The sequence below is a fragment of the Entelurus aequoreus genome, linkage group LG09, assembly GCF_033978785.1.
Source record: "Entelurus aequoreus isolate RoL-2023_Sb linkage group LG09, RoL_Eaeq_v1.1, whole genome shotgun sequence".
Classification (NCBI taxonomy): domain Eukaryota; kingdom Metazoa; phylum Chordata; class Actinopteri; order Syngnathiformes; family Syngnathidae; genus Entelurus; species Entelurus aequoreus.
This window is the reverse complement of record NC_084739.1, coordinates 3,248,384-3,271,761: the sequence shown is the minus strand read 5'-3', so window position 1 is coordinate 3,271,761 and position 23,378 is coordinate 3,248,384. Positions and strand designations below refer to the sequence as shown.

At 39.5% G+C, this 23,378-nt stretch overlaps 1 protein-coding gene across 1 annotated transcript in view; it reads left to right on the top strand.

Moving 5' to 3' along the window:
- Window positions 1-2,549: 2,549 nt before the first annotated feature.
- LOC133657827 (solute carrier family 22 member 7-like) overlaps window positions 2,550-23,378 on the top strand; it is a 34,917-nt gene continuing 14,088 nt past the window's right edge. Inside the window, exons 1-6 of the mRNA XM_062059609.1 lie at window positions 2,550-2,930; window positions 11,605-11,708; window positions 13,201-13,355; window positions 14,774-14,942; window positions 15,013-15,136; window positions 16,082-16,173. Coding sequence (XP_061915593.1) covers window positions 2,550-2,930; window positions 11,605-11,708; window positions 13,201-13,355; window positions 14,774-14,942; window positions 15,013-15,136; window positions 16,082-16,173 — 1,025 coding nt within the window. The remainder of the gene's footprint in view (window positions 2,931-11,604; window positions 11,709-13,200; window positions 13,356-14,773; window positions 14,943-15,012; window positions 15,137-16,081; window positions 16,174-23,378) is intronic.

Genomic DNA, 23,378 nt, shown 5'->3' with positions numbered 1-23,378 from the left:
ACACCTTGGCTGCGCCCAGAAATTCTTTCCATGAAAACGATGACCAGAACTGTTGCCAAAGGACAGTCTTGGTGGAGACCAACATTCACTGGAACAGGATGTACTTACTGCTGGCAATGCGAACCAGACTCCTGCTGCAGTTGTACAAACACTGAATGCTTTATCCTGCCAAAACCAGGAAAAGTCTGCATCTATCTGATCTTGTTCACGGCCGCTGTTCCATCAGAGAATTTGTTGCTAGCAGGCTGAAGGTTTGAAGTTCTTGCTTTTGGAGATGGTCTGATGCTGGACTTTGAGGTGTATCCAGGGAAAGGTCACAGGTTGCAGACTTGCTTTGTCAGTGTTCGGCTGTGCATGGAAACAGAGAAAACATGCATAATAACAAGATAACAATTAAGTACTCTCAGTGTACGTACTCTGTGTCTCTCAGGGTAAGTCCAGTATGTATGCTGGCAGATAGAAAGTATGATGTAATGTAATGACACTGTTCCCTTCATCCATCATGTTTTGATTGCTACTGAATATGTCAACCATTTAGCGTAAGCGTGTAAGAGCGTAATGCGAGTAATATAACGGTGCCGGCGACAGCATGGGAGATGCCAACTACAGTAATGGAGACAGGAAGATTCCATTTTCCCAGAGCATTTCACAATGACAGAGATGAGAAGAAAAAGGCTCTCCAGGTCAGAAACTTGTTTTGGCCACAGTGCGAGCAGCAACGGGTAGGCAGCCGCTAGGATCGAGAGCATCTCCCTACTTCAAACCTTCTCTGAACGAGAACCATGGCCTCAGAATTGGAGGTGCTGAGTCTCCTCCCAGAAGAGTCACACTCATCTATGAATCGCCCTGGCAAACGCTGAAGGTCACAGCTTGATGAGGCCATCAGAAACACATCATTTGCATAGAGCCAAGATGAGACTCTAAGTCCACCACGCTGGACACCCTCAAGCTCAACACCTTGGCTGCGCCCAGAAATTCTTTCCATGAAAACGATGACCAGAACTGTTGCCAAAGGACAGTCTTGGTGGAGACCAACATTCACTGGAACAGGATGTACTTACTGCTGGCAATGCGAACCAGACTCCTGCTGCAGTTGTACAAACACCGAATGCTTTATCCTGCCAAAACCAGGAAAAGTCTGCATCTATCTGATCTTGTTCACGGCCGCTGTTCCATCAGAGAATTTGTTGCTAGCAGGCTAAAGGTTTGAAGTTCTTGCTTTTGGAGATGGTCTGATGCTGGACTTTCAGGTGTATCCAGGGAAAGGTCACAGGTTGCAGACTTGCTTTGTCAATGTTCGGCTGTGCACGGAAACAGAGAAAACATGCATAATAACAAGATAACAATTAAGTACTCTCAGTGTACGTACTCTGTGTCTTTCAGTGTAAGTCCAGCATGTATGATGGTAGATAGAAAGTACTTCCATGATGATGGCACTGTTCCCTTCATCCATCATGTTTTGATTGCTACTGAATATGTCAACCATTTAGCGTAAGCGTGTAAGAGCGTAATGCGAGTAATATAACGGTGCCGGCGACAGCATGCGAGATGCCAACTACAGTAATGGAGACAGGAAGATTCTATTTTCCCAGAGCATTTCACAATGACAGAGATGAGAAGAAAATAGGCTCTCCAGGTCAGAAACTTTTTTTGGCCACGGTGCGAGCAGCAACAGGTAGGCAGCCGCTAGGATCGAGAGCATCTCCCTACTTCAAACCTTCTCTGAACGGGAACCATGGCCTCAGAATTGGAGGTGCTGAGTCCCCTCCCAGAAGAGTCACACTCATCTGTGAATCGCCCTGGCAAACGCTGAAGGTCACAGCTTGATGAGGCCATCAGGAACACATCATTTGCATAGAGCCAAGATGAGACTCTAAGTCCACCACGCTGGACACCCTCAAGCTCAACACCTTGGCTGCGCCCAGAAATTCTTTCCATGAAAACGATGACCAGAACTGTTGCCAAAGGACAGTCTTGGTGGAGACCAACATTCACTGGAACAGGATGTACTTACTGCTGGCAATGCGAACCAGACTCCTGCTGCAGTTGTACAAACGCCGAATGCTTTATCCTGCCAAAACCAGGAAAAGTCTGCATCTATCTGATCTGGTTCACGGCCGCTGTTCCATCAGAGAATTTGTTGCTAGCAGGCTGAAGGTTTGAAGTTCTTGCTTTTGGAGATAGTCTGATGCTGGACTTTGAGGTGTACCCGGGGAAAGGTCACAGGTTGCAGACTTGCTTTGTCAATGTTCGACTGTGCATGGAAACAGAGAAAACATGCATAATAACAAGATAACAACTAAGTACTCTCAGTGTAGGTACTCTGTGTCTCTCAGTGTAAGTCCAGTACGTATGATGGTAGATAGAAAGTACTTCCATGAGGATGGCACTGTTACCTTCATCCATCATGTTTAGATTGCTACTGAATATGTCAACCATTTAGCGCGAGGGTTTTGTAAGTGACGTCCAAAGGTGCAGCAGGAGTTAATGATAACGCTTTGGTAGAAAAGCTGCAGGTCAGCAGGCGAGCCGGCCAGGAGCAAGCCAGGATGAACTTGGACGACATCTTAGAGGACGTCGGCAGCTTTGGAACTTTTCAGATCGTCATTGTCGTCCTGCTCGTTAGCCCGCAAATCGTGCTCCCGTGTCACTTCCTGCTTAATAACTTCATTGCGGCGGTTCCCCCTCACCGCTGCGACATCAGCCAACTGGACCACGGGGCTCTCTGGAGGAACTTGAGTGAGGCCCAGCGGGTGGCCGTCAGCGTTCCTCTGAATGACGATGGTGAGCCGCAAGCCTGCAGAATGTTTGCCACACCTCAATTCCAAATGTTGGAAAACATTTCTGATGCCAACAAACTTCCCACTACCGCCTGTCAGCACGGATGGACTTACCTGAACCACACCTTCTCCTTCTCGCTGGCCACCGAAGTACTTCTTCTTTTTTCTGCTATTTACATGTACTCTATTAGTACTTCAACTTTTACCTTTTACAAAAATGAGTGCAACAATGCTGAACATCTGTTGCCAAGTGTTCTGGGTTATGGTTCCTAAAGCAGATATTGTGTTTAGGCTTGAGGAGGCCAGTTGAAGATGGCAACTCCATTTGGGAAACTTTGTGGTCAGAGACTCCTAGATGAAACACCTGCAGATTGGTGAGAGGCAGAGTTTCCAATGACCAAGTCCAAAGTGTAGACCATGGTCAACAAGTTGCTTTAGTTGACGCAGTTTAGGCATTGAGGAAATTCCGTGGTAAAGCGGCAAGATGGGGTGTTGACATTAATGTCCGTATCACCTAAAATGATAACATTGGAAGAGGATGTGTAAAAACATTGCAAAGACATTTGATTTCTCCTGAATAAGACATGGATTTGGTTTTGGTGGAGGATTTATGAGGAGGAAGAGTATAGAGCAAGAGAGCTTTCTTTTTAAAGCAAGGAATTCAAATGAAGAGAGTTTGGGTAATGACTGCAGATGACTCATAAGCCACCACCACGGCCTGTGCTGCTTACATTTTGAAATGACCGATAACCAGGGGACAGTTCTCCTTTAAGGAAGTGAAAGTATGCCCTTCATTGTCTAATCTGACTCTCGCCAGAACCTTGTACAAACGTAGTTCGCTGAGCTCCACACAAGGTTCTGGAACTTCTCAAAAGGTGATGTATATAAGAAGGTGGGGCCATGTAAAAAAAACCATTGTATGTGATTGGATTAACCACATGTCCGTTATCTTGAATGACGTGTTACTTCAACCACTCACATCGAAATCAACCCGTGACGTTGATGAGAGCGACGCTGGGAAATCCAAAACAGAACAGCCGACATATTGGATAACGACAGAGCGAACAGTTAGGGAACTTTTACTGAAACAACGCAGCGATGTCAGTAGACGATCGATGTCATTTGTGCAAAGAAAATATGTCAGCACACGACTCCGTGCCGCCATTGTTGTTTGAATCAAACAGTCACTTCGGCGCTATATCACATCTATGAAATCCCGCCCGGCGATCCTGATTGGTTCATTATTTTTTGCTATCTTGAAGGAGTTTGCATTGCCTTCGAGCCCAGATCCTTGTGTGAAGCTCAGCGAACTACAAGGATCTGGCGAGAGTCAGGTTATTTATTGTCATTGCTCAAGTACAACAAAAATTCATTTTTGCCACAAACCCGTTCAAGATGAGACAAACATTGTACAGGATTACAGAACAGGAACGCTGGTGGGTCGCCACTGCAGGGTCCCGTAAAAAGTGGGAAAAAGGTAGACGCTGGGGGAGGATGAGTAAAAAAAAAAGTTGATCTCAGACTGGGCTCCTGTTGGGGGGGGGGCAGTCTGGAGTGAGAAACTTACTCCATAGCAAAGCACATATACATGTTACGACATACAACTGGAGATTTGCAACGAGGGATGAGGGGGCGGGCATCCGGCCGGAACCCTCCAGCTCATACTTGCCAACCCTCCCGTTTTTAGCGGGAGAATCCCGGTATTCAGCGCCTCTCCCGACAACCTCCCGGCAGAGATTTTCTCCCGACAAACTCCCGGTATTCAGCCGGAGCTGGAGGCCACGCCCCCTCCAGCTCAATGCGGACCTGAGACTGAGTGGGGACAGCCTGTTCTCACGTCCGCTTTCCCACAATATAAACAGCTTGCCTAACAAATTCAAACGAATGGAAACAAGAATTTCAGTTCATCCAGGACAGTTCGAAGGGGAAGGTGTATGTTACCTGTAAATATGTAGAACAGACTTCTCCATTAAACACGGTGGCCGAAATGATATACTCATCATGAACGGAGAAGTTAAACAGGACAATACTGCCATCTAATGGATAGCCACCGGAACACTGAAATTCAAGTATTTCTTTTATGTAAATAAAATAAATAAATATATATATATATACGTATATATATAGCTAGAATTCACTGAAAGTCAAGTATTTCATACATATATATATGTATATATATATATATATATATATATATATATATATATATATATATATATATATATATATATATATATATATATATATATATATATATATATATATATATATATATATATATATATATGTGTATATATATATATGTATATATATATATATATATATATATATATATATATATATATATATATATATATATATATATATATATATATATATATATATATATATATATATGAAATACTCGAGTTGGTGAATTCTAGCTGTAAATAACCACGCCCCCAACCCCCTACCCCCCACCTCCCGATATTGGAGGTCTCAAGGTTGGCAAGTATGCTCCAGCCACTAGGGGCATTGCTTCGTGTTCCATCATACCGCGTGGGGTGAAGTGTCCAAGACGTGAGATGAGGGTTGGGGTATGTGTGTGTATTTTTCGTGGATGCATATGTGTGTGTTATCCTGCAGTGTGTCTCTGTTCCGCAACCTTAGTGCTCTCGCAAACGAGATAACACTGCCAGTCAGTCCAAAGTCAACAACAACAGGTATGTGTCCATGAGAGACAAGGAAGGAGTTTGTTGTGTCTTCACTGCACTGTCCCCTGGGAGAGTCTGGATGCAACGACCTTGCCACGTCCCAGCCAGGGAAACAATCCAGATTAGAATATTTGTGTTTAAGTGAGCGAAAATACATTTGCGCATTTAACTCTTAAAGGCCTACTGAAAGCCACTACTAGCGACCACGCAGTCTGATAGTTTATATATCAGTGATGAAATGTTAACATTGCAACACATGCCAATACGGCCGGGTTAACTTATAAAGTGACATTTTAAATTTCCCGCTAAACTTCCGGTTGAAAACGTCTATGTATGATGACGTATGCGCGTGACGTCAATCGTTGAACCGGAAGTATTGGTACACCATTGAATCCAATACAAAAAGCTTTGTTTTCATCTCAAAATTCCACAGTATTCTGGACATCTGCGTTGGTGAATCTTTTGCAATTTGTTTAATGAACAATGAAGACAAGGCTGCCCTTTGTCACCGATTCTGTTCATAACTTTTATGGACAGAATTTCTAGGCGCAGTCAAGGCGTTGAGGGGATCCGGTTTGGTGGCTGCGGGATTAGGTCTCTGCTTTTTGCAGATGATGTGGTCCTGATGGCTTCATCTTGCCAGGATCTTCAGCTCTCACTGGATCGGTTCGCAGCGGAGTGTGAAGCGACTGGGATGAGAATCAGCACCTCCAAGTCCGAGTCCATGGTTCTCGCGCGGAAAAGAGTGGAGTGCCATCTCCGGGTTGGGGAGGAGATCTTGCCCCAAGTGGAGGAGTTCAAGTACCTCGGAGTCTTGTTCACAAGTGAGGGAAGAGTGGATGGTGAGATCGACAAGCGGATCGGTGCGGCGTCTTCAGTAGTGCGGGCGCTGTATCGGTCCGTTGTGGTGAAGAAGGAGCTGAGCCGCAAGGCAAAGCTCTCAATTTACCGGTCGATCTACGTTCCCATCCTCACCTATGGTCATGAGCTTTGGGTTATGACCGAAAGGACAAGATCACGGGTACAAGCGGCCGAAATGAGTTTCCTCCGCCGGGTGGCGGGGCTCTCCCTTAGAGATAGGGTGAGAAGTTATGTCATCCGGGGGGAGCTCAAAGTAAAGCCACTGCTCCTCCACATCGAGAGGAGCCAGATGAGGTGGTTCGGGCATCTGGTCAGGATGCCACCCGAACGCCTCCCTAGGGAGGTGTTTAGGGCACGTCCGACCGGTAGGAGGCCACTGGGAAGACCCAGGACACGTTGGGAAGACTATGTCTCCCGGCTGGCCTGGGAACGCCTCGGGATCCCCCGGGAAGAGCTAGACGAAGTGGCTGGGGAGAGGGAAGTCTGGGCTTCCCTGCTTAGGCTGCTGCCCCCGCGACCCGACCTCGGATAAGCGGAAGAAGATGGATGGATGGATGGAACAATGAAGACTGCAAAGAAGAAAGTTGTAGGTGGGATCGGTGTATTAGCGGCGGACTACAGCAACACAACCAGGAGGACTTTGAGATGGATAGCAGACGCGCTAGCCGCCGACCTCACCTTGACTTCCTCCGTCTCCGGGCCGCCGACCGCATCTATGATCGTCGCTCCGTCGATCGCTGGAACGCAGGTGAGCACGGGTGTTGATGAGCAGATGAGGGCTGGCGTAGGTGGATAGCTAATGTTTTTAGCATAGCTCTGTGAGGTCCCGTTACTAAGTTAGCTTCAATGGCGTCGTTAGCAACAGCATTGCTAAGCTTCGCCAGCCTGGAAAGCATTAACCGTGTAGTTACATGTCCATGGTTTAATAGTATTGTTGATCTTCTTATTTTTTTTGTTTCTATCTGCATTTAAGCCCGATGTGCTATCACGTTAGCTCCGTAGCTAAAGAGCTTCGCCGATGTATTGTCGTGGAGATAAAAGTCACTGTGAATGTCCATTTCGCGTTCTGGACTCTCATTTTCAAGAGGATATAGTATCCCAGGTGGTTTAAAATACAAATCCGTGATCCACAATAGAAAAAGGAGAAAGTGTGGAATCCTAAGTTACGGTCAGAGCGAAAAAAGATACGTCCTGCACTACACTCTAGTCCTTCACTCTCACGTTCCTCATCCACGAATCTTTCATCCTCGCTCAAATTAATGGGGTAATCGTCGCTTTCTCTGTCCGAATCGCTCTCGCTGCTGGTGTAAACAATGGGGAAATGTGAGGAGCCCTTCAAGCTGTGACGTCACGCTACTTCCGGTACAGGCAAGGTTTTTTATATCAGCGACCAAAAGTTGCGAACTTTATCGTCGATGTTCTCTACTAAATCCTTTCAGCAAAAATATGGCAATATCGCGAAATGATCAAGTATGACACATAGAATGGATCTGCTATCCCCGTTTAAATTTTTTTAAAATTCATTTCAGTAGGCCTTTAAATTCATCATACTTCACCATCAGAGCTGGTTGGTGTCTGTGATGTCCAAATGATTGTCCAGTGGGTGGTCATGTAAGAACAGGATTTGTTTGTGGGTGATCGGGCATTTAACAGTACATTGTGCTGGTAGATGATGCAGAAAATTTTATGCTGTGGACGAAGCCGACCAAAGTCCACCCCCCGTTTTCCATTCAGCTCCGTGGGAGGTGTGGCCATGGAAACGGCCAAACTTCTTATCCAGCAGGAGCCATTGCTCTGATGACGTGATAGAGGAGCGACCCTTCGCTTAAATGACCAGAGGGCTGCATTGGGTTAGGGTTAACTTGTCTGTGAATATAAGAACTTTCTTCGCAAACTTCTATGGCTATAGAACGGGCGGTGTAGAGGTCCACGTGGTTTAATCACTGGATTACACACTGGAGTGGAAAAATGTTTGAAATTCCTTAGCCGGTTGATCGAGTAAGTCAACATAATGGTGCCGACAAAAGCATGGAAGACACCAGCTGCAGTAATGGAGACATGAAGATTAAGCACTTCACAATGACATAGATGAGCTGAAACCAGGTTCTCCAGGTCAAATACTCAAAGCAGACTTTTTGGCCAAGGTAGTAGCGGCGATGGTGCAAATCCAGAGATTCTCCTAGCGCTGTGGTAGCAGCAACAGGAAGGCAGACGCTAGGATCAAGAGCATCTGCCTACTTCAAACCTTCTCTGAATGAGAACCACGGCCTCAGATTTGGAGGTGCTGAGTCTCCTCCCAGAAGTGTCCCACTCATCATTGAAGGTCCCAGCTTGATGAGGCCATAAGGAACACGTCATTTGCATAGAGCAGAGATGAGACTCTAAGGCCCCCACGCTTGACACCCTTAAAGGCCTACTGAAAGCCACTACTAGCGACCACGCAGTCTGATAGTTTATATATCAATGATGAAATCTTAACATTGCAACACATGCCAATACGGCCGGGTTAACTAATAAAGTGACATTTTAAATTTCCCGCCACACTTCCGGTTGAAAAACTCCTTTGGATATGATTTATGCGCGTGACGTCACCAAATCCACGGAAGTGGTTGTACCCCATCGACCCGATACAAAAACCCCTTGTTTTCTTCGACAAAATTCCACAGTATTCTGGACATCTGTGTTGGTGAATCTTTTGCAATTTGTTTAATGAACAATGGAGGCTGCAAAGAAGAACGTTGTAGGTGGGATCGATCGGTGTCTTAGCGGCTAAGTACAACACTTACAGCAACACAACAAGGACTACTTACCCTGATAGAAGACGCCTAGCCGATGCTTGCCGCCAAACCCACGGATGAAGTCCTTTGTCGCGCCGTCGATCGCTGGAACGCAGGTGAGCACGGGTGTTGATGGGAAGATGAGGGCTGGCTGCCGTAGGTGGAGCGCTAATGTTTTTAATCATAGTTCTGTGAGGTCCGGTTGCTAAGTTGCTAAATTAGCCTTAGCGTCGTTAGCAACAGCATTGTTAAGCCTTACCAGGCTGAGAATTTTTAACCGTGTAGTTACATGTACATGGTTTAATAGTATTGTTGCTCTTCTGTCTATCCTTCCAGTCAGGGGTTTATTTCTTTTGTTTCTATCTTCATTTGAGAACGATGCTATCACGTTAGCTCCGTAGCTAAGTGTGTCACCGATGTATTGTCTTGGAGATAAAAGTCACTTTAAATGTCCATTTTGCGTGCTCGACTCTCATTTTCAAGAGGATATAGTATCCCAGGTGGTTTAAAATACAAATCCGTGATCCACAATAGAAAAAGGAGAGTGTGGAATCCAATGAGCCAGCTTGTACCTAAGTTACAGTCAGAGCGAAAAAAGATACGTCCATCACTGCCTCTCAAGTCCTTCACTGTAACGTTCCTCCTCTACGAATCTTTCATCCTCGCTCAAATTAATGGGGTAATCGTCGCTTTGTCGCTCCGAATCTCTCGCTCCATTGTAAACAACGGGGAATTGTGAGGAATACTAGCTCCTGTGACGTCACGCTACTTCCGCTACAGGCAAGGCTTTTTTTATCAGCGAGCAAAAGTTGCCAACTTTATCGTCGATGTTCTCTACTAAATCCTTTCAGCAAAAATATGTCAATATCGCGAAATGATCAAGTATGACACATAGAATGGATAAATAAAAAAAAATCATTTCAGTAGGCCTTTAAGCTCAACACCTTGGCTGAGCCCAGAAATTCTGTCCATGAAAACGATGACTGGAACTGTTGACAAAAGACAGCCTTGGTGAAGACCAACATTCACTGGAACAGGATGGACTTACTGCTGGCAATGCGAACCAGACTCCTGCTCCAGTTGTACAAAGACTGAAGGCCTTATCCTGCCAAAACCAGGAAAAGTCTGCATTTATCTGATCTTGTTCATGGCCGCTGTTCCATCAGAGAATTTGTTGGTGGCAGGCCATGTATTAAAGGTTTGAAGTTCTTGCTTTAGGAGATGGTCTGACGCTGGATCTTAAGGTGTATCAAGGAAAGGGTCACAGGTTGCAGACTTGCTTTGTCACAAACAGTCAAACATTATACAGATTAGAGAAAAACATGCATGATAACAAGACAACAACAAACAATGTACTACTATCTTGAGTACTGCCAGTGTAGGTACTCTGTGTCTCTCAGGGTAAGTCCAGCATGTATGATGGTAGATAGAAAGTACTTCCATGAGGATGACACTGTTCCCTTCATCCATCATGTTTAGATTGCTACTGAATATGTCAACCATTTAGCGCGAGGGTTTTGTAAGTGACGTCCAAAGGTGCAGCAGGAGTTAATGATAACACTTTGGTAGAAAAGCTGCATGTCAGCAGGCGAGCCGGCCAGGAGCAAGCCAGGATGAACTTTGACGACATCTTAGAGGACGTCGGCAGCTTTGGAACTTTTCAGCTCGTCATTGTCGTCCTGCTCGTTAGCCCGCGGATCGTGCTCCCGGGTCACTTCCTGCTTAATAACTTCATTGCGGCGGTTCCCCCTCACCGCTGCGACATCAGCCAGCTGGACCACGGGGCTCTCTGGAGGAACTTGAGTGAGGCCCAGCGGGTGGCCGTCAGCGTTCCTCTGAACGACGATGGCGAGCCGCAAGGCTGCAGGATGTTTGCCACACCTCAATTCCAAATGTTGGAAAACATTTCTGATGCCAACAAACTTCCGACTACCGCCTGTCAGCACGGATGGACTTACCTCAACCACACCTTCTCCTTCTCGCTGGCCACCGAAGTACTCCGTCTTTTACCTTCTACGTACATGTACTCTATTAGTACTTCATCTAAATATCTATTTTCTTACTATTTCATCATGTATCTTCTTACATACATGTACTCTAAATATTAGTACTTACCTTCTAAATATGTACTCTTTAGTATTATCATAGTTGATCTCGTACAGAGGTCTTCAACAGGGATCCGTGGTCCCTCGAGGGTCCACAGAAGTACTACAGGGCTGTCTGAAAAATTTTAATTTTTGAAAATATAGTTTTAATGTTCCCTGCAACTTTTCCACGAATATAATGTGTAAAAAAACACCATTATGGATTCAACACCCAAAGGTGTACTTCATAAAGGCCAGCATCATACTCAGTGTATCGTGCAGGTTCACAGTAAAACAATACAAAATGTTAATAATAATAAACTCATTTTTACATTGCAGTGATATACTGTATTGTTTGTTTTGTGTTCTCAGGTGTTGCGTTACTAACAGTTGTGTGTTTGTGTGTCAGTGGGATCTGGTGTGCGACTGGAAACATCTCCCCAAGATGACCAGCACCATCTTCTTCATGGGGGTCATGATGGGCGCCGTGGTCTTCGGCGTGTTGTCTGACAAGTGCGTACATCAAACATTCGTCAAGTTGCTGCCTGAAAACAGGAAGTAACGAGGATCTGATATTGTTTGATGTTTGCAGTTCTATCTGATCATGTTTGCAGTTGCATCTGATACAGTTTGGAGTTCTATCTGATCATATTTGCAGTTATATCTGATAATGTTTGCAGTTATATCTGATAATGTCTGCAGTTATATCTGATAATGTTTGCAGTTACATGTTATAATGTTTGCAGTTATATCTGATAATTTTGGCAGTTACATCTGATAATGTTTGCAGTTATATCTAATACAATTTGCAGTTATATCTGATATTTTTTGCAATTATATACTATAATGTTGGCAGTCATATCTGATAATGTTGGCAGTTACATCTTATAATGTTTGCAGTTATATCTGATAATGTTGGTAGTTATATCTAATCATGTTTGCAGTTATATCTGATAATTTCCGCAGTTATATCTGATAATGTTTGCAGTTATATCTGATATTTTTTGCAGTTATATACTATAATGTTGGCAGTCATATCTGATAATGTTCGCAGTTACATCGTATAATGTTTGCAGTTATATCTGATAATGTTGACAGTTATATCTAATCATGTTTGCAGTTATATCTGATAATTTCCGCAGTTATATCTGATAATGTTTGCAGTTATATCTGATAATGTTTGCAGTTATATCTGATAATGTTTGTAGTTATATCTGATAATGTTGGCAGTTACATTATATAATGTTTGCAGTTATATCTGATAATGTTGGCAGTTACATCTGATAATTTTGGCAGTTACATCTGATACAGTTTGGAGTTCTATCTGATAATATTTGCAGTTATATCTGATAATGTTTGCAGTTATATCTGATAATGTCCGCAGTTATATCTGATAATGTTTGCAGTTACATTTTATAATGTTTGCAGTTACATCTGATAATTTTGGCAGTTACATCTGATAATGTTTGCAGTTATATCTAATACAATTTGCAGTTATATCTGATAATGTTTGCAGTTATATCTAATACAATTTGCAGTTATATCTGATACTTTATGCAGTTATATACTATAATGTCTGCAGTTATATCTGATAAAGTTTGCAGTCATATCTGATAATGTTTGCGGTTATATCTGATCAAGTTTGCAGTTACATCTGATAATGTTTGCAGTTATATCTGATAATGTCCGCAGTTATATCTGATAATGTTTGCAGCTATATATCATAATGTTGGCAGTCATATCTGATCATTTTGGCAGTTATATCTGATAAAGTTTGAAGTTACATCTGACAATGTTTGCAGTTATATCGGATAATGTCCGCAGTTATATCTGATCATGTTGGCAGTTATAACTGGTAATGTTGCCAGTTATTTTTGATAATGTTTGCAGTTACTGTATATCTGATAATGTTGGCAGTTATCTCTGATAATGTTTTCAGTTATATCTGATAATGTATGCAGTTATCTCCGATATTGTTGGCAGTTATATCTGATAATGTTTGCAGTTACGGGAGGAAACGCTGCCTCTTGGCGTCGTACATCATCGCCATGACGTTTGGCTTCTGCAGCGCCTTCGCAAAGTCGTACGTGATGTTTGCTGCTCTCAGGTTCCTGTCTGGGGTCGGACTGACGGGGATCAGCATCGTCTCCTTCACCCTCAGTGAGCTTCACCTTCCACCCCACCACTGATACATCATCGTTTATCATTGTCATCTTTCATTTCTATTTGTATATATATATATATATATATATATATATATATATATATAGGGAATAAGCGGTAGAAATGGATGGATGGATATATATATATATATATATATATATATATATATATATATATATATATATATATATATATATATATATATATATATATATATATATATATATATATATATATATATATATATATATATATATATATATATATATAAAGGAATGTTGGTTGATTTTTGTTGCAGTAAAAAAAAAACTTGTTGTTTTTTGTGTTGAGTATACAACACCTAGTACTACTACATACAAGTACACATGCTAACACCCAGTACTAGTACATATAGTGTAAGTACACATGCTAACACCCAGTACTAGTATATATAAAGTAAGTACACATGCTAAAACTTAGTTCTAGTACATATAGTGTAAGTACACATGCTAACACCCAGTACTAGTACATATAGTGTAAGTACACATGCTAACACCCAGTACTAGTACATATAGTGTAAGTACACAACCTAGTACTAGTACATGTAGTGTAAGTACACATGATAACACCCAGTACTCGTACATATAGTGTAAGTACACATGCTAACACCCAGTACTAGTACATATAGTGTAAGTACACATGCTAACACCCAGTACTAGTATATATAAAGTAAGCACTCATGTTAACACCCAGTACTAGTACATATAGCGTAAGTACACCTGCTAACACTTAGTTCTAGTACATATAGTGTAAGTACACATGCTAACACCCAGTACTCGTACATATAGTGTAAGTACACATGCTAACAATTAGTTCTAGTACATATAGTGTAAGTACACATGCTAACACCCAGTACTAGTATATATAAAGTAAGCACTCATGTTAACACCCAGTACTAGTACATATAGCGTAAGTACACATGCTAACACTTAGTTCTAGTACATATAGTGTAAGTACACATGCTAACACCCAGTACTAGTACATATAGTGTAAGTACACATGCTAACACCCAGTACTACTACGTACAAGTACACATGCTAACACCCAGTACTAGTACATATAGTGTAAGTACACATGCTAACACCCAGTACTACTACGTACAAGTACACGTGATAACACCTAGTACTAGTACATATAGTGTAAGTACACATGCTAACACCCAGTACTACTACGTACAAGTACACATGCTAACACCCAGTACTAGTACATATAGTGTAAGTACACATGCTAACACCCAGTACTACTACGTACAAGTACACGTGATAACACCTAGTACTAGTACATATAGTGTAAGTACACAAGCTAGTACTAGTACATATAGTGTAAGTACATCTATGAAGTACTAAGAGAGACAAATATTTGATATTTGGTGTCAGACATGGAGTGGGTGGACGCGGCCCACAGGTCGTTAGTCTGCGTGCTCGCTAGTCTGATGTGGTCCTTGGGCAACATGCTGCTTGGCGCCTCGGCCTACCTGGTCCAGGACTGGCGGGCTCTGGTCATGACGGTGACGTCACCCCTGATCCTCGCTACCCTCACGTGGTGGTCAGTCCCGGTCTCAAGGTGGAGGTCATATTTGGACATTTTCACGACAGTGTGTTCCGTGGACTTTTAGGTGGGTTCCGGAATCTTCCCGCTGGCTTTTGGCGAACGGGCGAGTGGAGGAGGCGGAGTTGTACCTGGACAAATGTGCAGCCATGAACGGGAGAGGGAAGTTCTCCTCCAAACTCAAACTGCAGGTGCACTTTTACGCTGTCTTTCCCACATGCGCCACTAGAGGGCGCCACAGTTGCCAAATCATGAAGATTACATTTCATGTACTGGTGGTGAAGTATTTTATTATGAATATTCATGTAATGTACAGGTGATGAAATACATCATCATGAATATTCATTTCATGTACAGGTGATGAAATAAATAATTGTGAATATTAATTTTATGTATAGATGATGAAGTATTTCATTATGAATATTACCTTAATGTACAAGTGATGAAGTAAATGATTATGAATATTAATTTCATGCACAGGTGATGAAATAAATTATTATGAATATTAATTTAATGTACAGGTGATGAAATATTTAATCATGAATGTTTATTTCATGCACAGGTGATGAAGTATTTCATTATGAATATTACTTTAATGCACAGGTGATGAAGTCAATGATTATGAATATTCATTTTGTGCACAGGTGATGAAGTGAATGAATATGAATAATAACTTTATGCACAGGTGATGAAGTGAATGATTATGAATAATAACTTCATGCACAGGTGATGAAGTGAATGAATATGAATAATAACTTCATGCACAGGTGATGAAGTGAATGAATATGAATAATAACTTCATGCACAGGTGATGAAGTGAATGCATATTAATAATTATTTCATGCACAGGTGAAGAAGTGAATGAATATGAATAATAATTTCATGCACAGGTGATGAAGTGAATGAATATGAATAATAACTTTATGCACAGGTGATGAAGTGAATGAATATGAATAGTAATGTCATGCACAGGTGATGAAGTGAATGAATATGAATAATAACTTCATGCACAGGTGATGAAGTGAATGATTATGAATAATAACTTCATGCACAGGTGATGAAGTGAATGAATATGAATATTAACTTCATGCACAGGTGATGAAGTGAATGAATATGAATAATAACTTTATGCACAGGTGAAGTCCAGCAAGGATCAAAAGTATACGTACCTTCACCTGGTGAAGACACCAAAGCTAAGGCGGCTAACGCTAGTCATGGGACTGGTGTGGTAAGTTGGTCACATGACCTTCACTTTCATACTTCAGCTGTTGAAATATATTTATTGTTTCATTCATCTCCTAATCAATAGTCTTATTTATTGTTTCACTCATCTCCTAATCAATAGTCTTATTTATTGTTTCACTCATCTCCTAATCAATAGTCTTATTTATTGTTTCATTCATCTCCTAATCAATAGTCTTATTTATTGTTTCATTCATCTCCTAATCAATAGTCTTATTTATTGTTTCATTCATCTCCTAATCAATAGTCTTATTTATTGTTTCATTCATCTCCTAATCAATAGTCTTATTTATTGTTTCACTCATCTCCTAATCAATAGTCTTATTTATTGTTTCATTCATCTCCTAATCAATAGTCTTATTTATTGTTTCATTCATCTCCTAATCAATAGTCTTATTTATTGTTTCATTCATCTCCTAATCAATAGTCTTATTTATTGTTTCATTCATCTCCTAATCAATAGTCTTATTTATTGTTTCATTCATCTCCTAATCAATAGTCGTCATTCTTGTTTCACTCATCTCCTAATCAATAGTCTTATTTATTGTTTCATTCATCTCCTAATCAATAGTCTTATTTATTGTTTCACTCATCTCCTAATCAATAGTCTTATTTATTGTTTCATTCATCTCCTAATCAATAGTCTTATTTATTGTTTCATTCATCTCCTAATCAATAGTCTTATTTATTGTTTCATTCATCTCCTAATCAATAGTCGTATTTATTGTTTCACTCATCTCCTAATCAATAGTCTTATTTATTGTTTCATTCATCTCCTAATCAATAGTCTTATTTATTGTTTCATTCATCTCCTAATCAATAGTCTTATTTATTGTTTCATTCATCTCCTAATCAATAGTCTTATTTATTGTTTCATTCATCTCCTAATCAATAGTCTTATTTATTGTTTCATTCATCTCCTAATCAATAGTCTTATTTATTGTTTCATTCATCTCCTAATCAATAGTCTTATTTATTGTTTCATTCATCTCCTAATCAATAGTCTTATTTATTGTTTCACTCATCTCCTAATCAATAGTCTTATTTATTGTTTCATTCATCTCCTAATCAATAGTCTTATTTATTGTTTCATTCATCTCCTAATCAATAGTCTTATTTATTGTTTCATTCATCTCCTAATCAATAGTCTTATTTATTGTTTCATTCATCTCCTAATCAATAGTCTTATTTATTGTTTCATTCATCTCCTAATCAATAGTCGTCATTCTTGTTTCACTCATCTCCTAATCAATAGTCTTATTTATTGTTTCATTCATCTCCTAATCAATAGTCTTATTTATTGTTTCACTCATCTCCTAATCAATAGTCTTATTTATTGTTTCATTCATCTCCTAATCAATAGTCTTATTTATTGTTTCATTCATCTCCTAATCAATAGTCTTATTTATTGTTTCATTCATCTCCTAATCAATAGTCTTATTTATTGTTTCACTCATCTCCTAATCAATAGTCTTATTTATTGTTTCATTCATCTCCTAATCAATAGTCTTATTTATTGTTTCATTCATCTCCTAATCAATAGTCTTATTTATTGTTTCATTCATCTCCTAATCAATAGTCTTATTTATTGTTTCATTCATCTCCTAATCAATAGTCTTATTTATTGTTTCATTCATCTCCTAATCAATAGTCTTATTTATTGTTTCATTCATCTCCTAATCAATAGTCTTATTTATTACCATTCTGAATCTATTCAAATATTATAATAAGTGTTGGTTTAGGCAGTGAAACATTGTTTTAAATGAGTGGTATAAAAGTTCAAATGTTGTATTAAACTTTCATCACAGATTGTTGATCATTTCCATGATTTACATGATTTACATGATTTACATGATTTACATGATTTACATGATTTTCATGATTTACATGATTTACATGATTTACATGAGTTACATGATTTACATGATTTACATCATTTCCATGATTTACATGATTTCCATGATTTACATGATTTACATGATTTGCATCATTTCCATGATTTACATGATTTACATGATTTACATGATTTACATGATTTACATGATTTCCACAATTTCCATGATTTACATGATTTACATGATTTACATGATTTACATGATTTACATCATTTCCATGATTTACATGATTTCCATGATTTACATGATTTACATGATTTACATTATTTCCATGATTTACATAATTTCCATGATTTACATGATTTACATCATTTCCATGATTTACATGATTTACATCATTTCCATGATTTACATGATTTCCATGATTTATATGATTTACATGATTTCCATGATTTACATGATTTACATGATTTACATGATTTACATGATTTACATTATTTACATGATTTACATTATTTACATGATTTCCATGATTTCCATGATTTACATCATTTCCATGATTTCCATGATTTCCATGATTTACATGATTTACATGATTTACATCATTTCCATGATTTACATGATTTACATGATTTCCACGATTTCCATGATTTCCATGATTTCCATGATTTACATCATTTCCATGATTTACATGATTTCCATGATTTCCATGATTTACATCATTTCCATGATTTACATGATTTACATCATTTCCATGATTTCCAATCACTTTCAACAATATTTCATCTTCAGAAAGTCATTTGAAACATTTGATAAATGTTTTATTGATTTATTCATTTATTTGATCAAAACATTTGTATCGTCATACAGTATTTTATTCTGAAGGGAAACTTGGGTTTCCTTAATCAACCAATCAATCAATCAGTCAGTCATTCAATCAATCAATCAATTAATCAATCAGTCAATCAGTCAGTCAATCAATCAATCAATTAATCAGTCAGTCAATCATTCAATCAATCATTTAATTAATCAGTCAGTCAATCAATCAATCAATCAATTAATCAATCAGTCAGTCAGTCAATCAATCAATCAATCAATCAGTCAGTCAATCAATCAATCAATCAATTAATCAATCAGTCAGTCAGTCAATCAATCAATCAATCAATCAGTCAGTCAATCAATCAATCAATCAATTAATCAATCAGTCAGTCAGTCAATCAATCAATCAATCAATCAGTCAGTCAATCAATCAATCAATCAATTAATCAATCAGTCAGTCAATCAATCAATCAATCAATCAGTCAGTCAATCAATCAATGAATCAATGAATCAATGAATCAATCAATCAATCAATCAATCAATCAGTCAGTCAGTCAGTCAGTCAGTAGCAGTAGTCAGTTTGACTGACTACTGCTACTCCGAGTACTACTACTACTACTACTACTACTACTACAAATACTACTATGGATACTACTACTATCAATCTGATCCAAACACACATCCTACTACTATGACTACTACTGACTACTAGTACTACTACTACTACAACTACTACTAATACCACTACTACAAATACTACTATGGATACAACTACTATCAATCTGATCCAAACACACATCCTACTACTATGACTACTACTGACTACTAGTACTACTACTACTACAACTACTACTACTAATACCACTACTACAAATACTACTATGGATACAACTACTATCAATCTGATCCAAACACACATCCTACTACTATGACTACTACTGACTACTAGTACTACTACTACTACAACTACTACTAATACCACTACTACAAATACTACTATGGATACAACTACTATCAATCTGATCCAAACACACATCCTACTACTATGACTACTACTGACTACTAGTACTACTACTACTATAACTACTACTAATACCACTACTACAAATACTACTATGGATACAACTACTATCAATCTGATCCAAACACACATCCTACTACTATGACTACTACTGACTACTAGTACTACTACTACTACAACTACTACTAATACCACTACTACAAATACTACTATGGATACAACTACTATCAATCTGATCCAAACACACATCCTACCAGAGGTGTGGACTCGAGTCACATGACTTGGACTCGAGTCAGACTCGAGTCATGAATTTGATGACTTTGGACTCGACTTGACAAAATGTAAAGAGACTTGCAACTCGACTTAGACTTTAACATCAATGACTTGTGACTTCACTTGGACTTGAGCCTTTTGACTTGACATGACTTGTTACTTTCCCCAAAACCCAAAGATTAAAAAGTTATTTGGGAGCGCGCCGCTCCGTATTTTTCATTTTCTTCGTCTGTGTGCGTGTTGTTCCTGTCAGCTGGTGTGCTCTCAGTACAACAGCCAATCAAATTAGATCTACGTTGTTTTCATCACACAGCATTCATCCAATCAAATTGCAGGACAACCACCGAACAAGAGTTGTCAAACAATGCGGCAGTGAGAAACAATTATGCCAAAGTTAATTTCGTTCGGGTATTAAAACTACGACTTGGTCAACAAAAAACGAATTGCCGTATGCAAATCACGCAGTTCGAATATTACAGACGGAGACGCAACAACTTCCAACTTCGTTCGACATTTGAAGTTGCACAAAGGGTAAGTTTTGAATGTAAGATAACGTTTATTGGCTAAGTAACATGACTTTTATTTGCTGTGTAGTTAAATCAGTGAGGCTGTAAACTCACTGCTAACGTTATAACCTTAGACATCTTATAAGGGTACACAGCATCGAGCGCTACTGCCTACAGGCTCAGACGAGACGCGGGGCCGCCATCTTGGAGTGGTGACCCGCCCAACTCAGTGCAATTCATTTGGCAGGAGCAATGAACTGTCAGCGCATTTAATTCATCTTACCTCACTGAATACCACTGATTTTCACGCGCTTTTTTGTCATACGTGTAGCTATGATAAAGGAAACATGTTTTGGCGAGTTTTATTATTCATAGTTTGCTTAACAGTAATATAATATTCTTATACGCTATAAGTGACCAGACGTCCAGGATCAAAACTGGGAATATAATCCCAGAGAAAGGGGAAAAAAACGGTCAGCTATTTTTAAATTGAAGAAACAATATGATTAGGTTATGTATACATGCGTATATCCTACATAAACAATGTATGAATACATTATATATATATATATATATATATATATATATATATATATATATATATATATATATATATATATATATATATATATATATATATATATATATCTTATAGACTGTATCTCTGTTGCTGCAGCAGCAGAGAGTCTGTCTTGGCACTTTGTATTGATATTTTGTATTACATTCTTCCCTTAAATGATCATGTTTACAGTCATTGTTTTATATGTATTTTTTATGTATGTCGCTTTGGATAAAAGCGTCTGCCAAATACTTCAACATAAACATATATAAAAACCTGAAAGTCTTTATCAGCTAAAACCACCAATCTGTTTCACTGGATTCAGAATAAAACCAAATTCTGTCTTACCCAACAATGTTAGTATTTGAATATTGTTACTTGAAGACTTATTCCTGGTTACAATTATACTATTAAAGGCCTACTGAAAGCCACTACTACCGACCACGCAGTCTGATAGTTTATATATCAATGATGAAATCTTAACATTGCAACACATGCCAATACGGCCGGGTTAACTTATAAAGTGCAATTTTTAATTTCCCGCTAAACTTCCGGTTCGAAATGCCTCTGAGGGTTGACGTATGCGCGTGACGTCAATCATTGAAACGGAAGTATTCGGACACCATTGAAGTCAATACGAAATAGCTCTAGTTTTCATCTCATTATTCCACAGTATTCTGGACATCTGTGTTGGTGAATCTGTTGCAATTTGTTCATTGCATTATGGAGAAAGAAGCTGAGCAAGCAAAGAAGAAAGTTGTCGGTGCGAAGAGTCTATTTTGCGAGGGAAGTCAGCAACAACACGTACACAGCCGGCGCTTCTTTGTTTACATTCCCGAAAGATGCAGTCAAGATGGAAGAACTCGGACAACAGAGACTCTTACCAGGAGGACTTTGATTTGGATACACAGTTGCGATAACGTGAGTACACAGCTGCGCTTCCAAACATTTGATCGCTTGCTATAACTAGCTCGAGCTAGTAGCTAGGAGCTAGGAGCTAGCATTAGGATTAATTTGTGGCATATTAAATATAAGCCTGGTTGTGTTGTGGCTAATAGAGTATATATATGTCTTGTGTTTATTTATTGTTGTAGTCATTCCCAGCTGAATATCAGGTCCCACCCGTGCGCTTCCAAACATTTGATTGCTTGCCCGTACGTGCGTGTCATGTACGTAACTTTGATTAAATATATAAGCTTTATGAACCTTGGGTTAGGTGAACGGTTGTTTGGGCTGAGTGAGTGTGTGTGTTATGCAGGTGTTTGAATTGTATTGGCGGGTTATATATACGGGATCCCGTCCATATTACCCGCTCAAGCTATAACTAGCTCGAGCTAGGAGCTAGCATACAAACACCTAGGTGTTTTTATGCGGGATTAATTTGTGGCATATTAAATATAAGCCTGGTTGTGTTGTGGCTAATAGAGTATATATATGTCTTGTGTTTATTTACTGTTGTAGTCATTCCCAGCTGAATATCAGGTCCCACCCGCGCGCTTCCAAACATTTGATTGCTTGCCAGTACGTGCGTGTCACGTACGTAACTTTGATTAAGTATATAAGCTTTATGAACCTTGGGTTAGGTGAACGGTTGTTTGGGCTGAGTGAGTGTGTGTGTTGTGCAGGTGTTTGAATTGTATTGGCGGGTTATATATACAGGATCCCGTCCATATTACCCGCTCGAGCTATAACTAGCTCGAGCTAGTAGCTAGGAGCTAGCATAACAAACACCTAGGTGTTTTTATGCGGGATTAATTTGTGGCATATTAAATATAAGCCTGGTTGTGTTGTGGCTAATAGAGTATATATATGTCTTGTGTTTATTTACTGTTGTAGTCATTCCCAGCTGAATATCAGGTCACCCCCGGCTCTCACAGCATCTTCCACTCCCCACTAGTCCTTCACTTGCACTTTCCTCAGTTAAAAATATTTCATCCTCGCTCAAATTAATGGGGAAATCGTCGCTTTCTCGGTCCGAATCTCTTTCACTTCATGCGGCCATCATTGTAAACAATAGGGAACTTTGTGTATATGTTCAATTGACTACGTCACGCTACTTCCGGTAGGGGCCTTTTTTTATCAGATACCAAAAGTTGCGATCTTTATCGTCGTTGTTCTATACTAAATCCTTTCAGCAAAAATATGGCAATATCGCGAAATGATCAAGTATGACACATA